Source organism: Pecten maximus, chromosome 9 (assembly GCF_902652985.1).
Source record: "Pecten maximus chromosome 9, xPecMax1.1, whole genome shotgun sequence".
In the NCBI taxonomy this organism is placed as follows: Eukaryota; Metazoa; Mollusca; class Bivalvia; order Pectinida; family Pectinidae; genus Pecten; species Pecten maximus.
The window spans coordinates 20,524,814-20,527,582 of record NC_047023.1 but is presented as its reverse complement, the minus strand read 5'-3'; the positions used below and the strand labels follow the sequence as shown (position 1 = coordinate 20,527,582).

Here is a 2,769-nt window from a genome sequence, read left to right as displayed (position 1 = left end):
TATTCATGACTTACAATAAGTTAATCAAGTTTATAATCATTACTATCTATTGTTTATTTAACGTAAATGTAGTACATTTTAGCAGTTGTTATATCAAAAAGTACAGAACTGAAGCAAATATTTTGACATTTTGAAATTATGTCTGCATAAATTATTCTAGGAAAGAAAGAACCGTACAATAAATATAACAGATTTAGTTTTGACAACAATATAACTGAAACATTAAGAAACGCTCGTTATTATTTTAAAAGTGCATCAAAAGCTAACACAACATATATATAAATTTAGATTTATCATGAGATCGATAATTCGTTATGATACAAACTGTATCAATATATTAGTACGTATATAACTGCTACATACAAATATCTATGCAATAAAATATTAAAGCTTACTTTCTGTATTTTTCATTTTCTATTCTGATTCTGCTCTGGTATATACTGTTAGTGTTAACAAATTAAAGCATAGAATGAATACCATATTTCACTCAAATTTAGACTTATTTAATGACTTTTTAGATTCGATAATATCGCATGATCTGAAAGTATACCGTGTACTTTATTAAAATCCATATTTGTGTTTTTAATCACATTGTCAAGAATCATGCTATTTTGCTATTTTAAGTAAATTTCTCCTTTTATCGATTACCATGATGATCATATGAGGAACATAAACGATAAATATACAATTACGTATGACATAACAGTGCAAAATAATACAAATGCACAAACCAAGAATATATTGTTTGATTTTATTCACATGATATAATAAGTGAATAATTAGACATTTTAACGGAATCTTACCTGTATTTAAACAATTTCCAAAGAAATATCAACAAAAAATTAATATCACTTAAGTCTTAATAATGCCAGTGTTCAAGATGCAATCACAGTTACAATGTTTGATCACCTCGCAGTTTGGAAGTTTTAAGAAGTTAGAATAGTCATCAAGACGTCTGTTCAACTGACAAGACAAGCCCATGGTCTCTTTTCGATTGTGCCATTTTGATGGAGCGCTCAATGTCAAGTCCTGTTGTTGAGAGATTAAGAGCTGTACGAGAATTAGCAATGACACTATGTTCACTTTGGTATGAAAGAGTCGAATACGGTGACGGTTTGATGGGAAGAGGTACAGCGGGTATTCGGTGTTGAGATAGTGCGTGGTTTGATTTCAGAATATTTTGATACTCTGCCGACATCCCGTACGATGAGGCAAGCGATGATAACAGTTCTCCAGTTGAGTAAGGAGTCACAAAGTTAGAACACGACAATGCACCAGCAAATTGAGTCGCAAACGCCGGCAGAGGGGTGGGAAGAATTGGTTGAGGATGTACACTGTTGTTTGTCTTGTTTTCGGGGGCAATAATGTTTTCTATCGTGAAAGGTTGTTTGAATGAGCTAGAATTGCCATGTCCTGTCAGATGGCCATAGGACTGGAATCTCGGCGATTGTTGAGGCGTGTGATTCACAGGAGACATTCGTGATCTTTCTGCAAAGTATGGTGACTCCAAACACTGTCTTAGGGGGTCTAGAAACGCTCTCTGCATACTGTTTAATTTGAATCGTTTTCTCCTTCTGAGAAAACTTCCGTTTTCAAACATTTCACCGCACATTGGATGCAAGGCCCAGTAGCTACCCTTTCCTGGACGGTCCGGTCTCCTCGGAATTTTGATGAAGCAATCGTTAAACGATAGGTTGTGTCGGAGGGAATTTTGCCATCGCTGAGTATTTTGTCTATAAAATGGAAATCTATCCATGATGAATTTATAAATGTCATTCAATGGTAGCATTTTCTCTTGTGAAGACTGGATAGCCATAGCGGTCAGTGCTATATAAGAATATGGAGGTTTCTGTTCATTGTAAGTGTTCCGTCCTGGTCTAGGCATGACGAAGAAGCTTAATCCTCCAATATCATATATAATAATAAAAAAAAATCGAGAATAAAAAACTTAAAATGCACCTTACTGAAAGGAAAACGTCAGTGTTTTCGTCTTTACGAAGTTACTAAAGTCCGGTGTTTACAATCCTTGGTCACGTCCACAACACATTCTCAGTACGAGCATTGTCAACAGATGATGTGGAAAACCTTGCTTCTTGTCTTGTAACATCACATGTACCTTCCAGTCATTTGTCAAACGCAAAACAAATTTCATTCCATTTACAAACAGTTGATATAAGGCTGAAAAACATCCATTCGCGTGTGTCCTATTATATATCGGTTCTAGCATTAGATGTGTCAATCTTCCGCCAGGGGGCGGGATGCATCCTATTTGTATACAAATGATGCTAAACATTCCACGAATGACATTTGGAAAGGGGCTGTCCTTCACAAGGGGTCATGACACAGAGGATCCATCCGAGCAAGCCAGGAACATCCAATACACGGCTACAAAAGCGAATAGATTTGAAATTACTGAGACATTAATCTCGGTTTCTCGTAAGGTATTAAAGTATTAGACAGTCGTCCTGGTTGAAAAGACACACGTATGTCTGTCAAAGAAATCGCTTGAAAATGAGAGAGGTCCAAATTTGTCAATACAAGCAATAAAGTAAGGACCTTGATCGATGGAACGATGCCATGACAAAGAAAGTGTGAAGTGCCAGCGCTCTAATTAAGAAGTGGCAATTTAATGGACTGTCTGGTAGTCTTAGCTAGCAGTGTTGACGCTAATATGCCGCAACCCCGATATCCGTTAGAAAATCACTTCCGACATTATACATTCATTCCAATTATCAGCTGACGATTAATTAGCTATTGATAATAAGGAAT

General features: G+C 36.0%; 1 protein-coding gene across 1 annotated transcript; it reads right to left on the bottom strand.

The window, feature by feature from the left end:
- Positions 1-820: 820 nt before the first annotated feature.
- Positions 821-2,164, bottom strand: LOC117334212 (forkhead box protein B1-like). The gene has a single exon (XM_033893696.1). It carries the CDS (start codon positions 1,883-1,885, stop codon positions 947-949), a length of 939 nt encoding a protein of 312 aa, XP_033749587.1. The 5' UTR covers positions 1,886-2,164; the 3' UTR covers positions 821-946.
- Between the last annotated feature and the right edge of the window lie 605 nt (positions 2,165-2,769).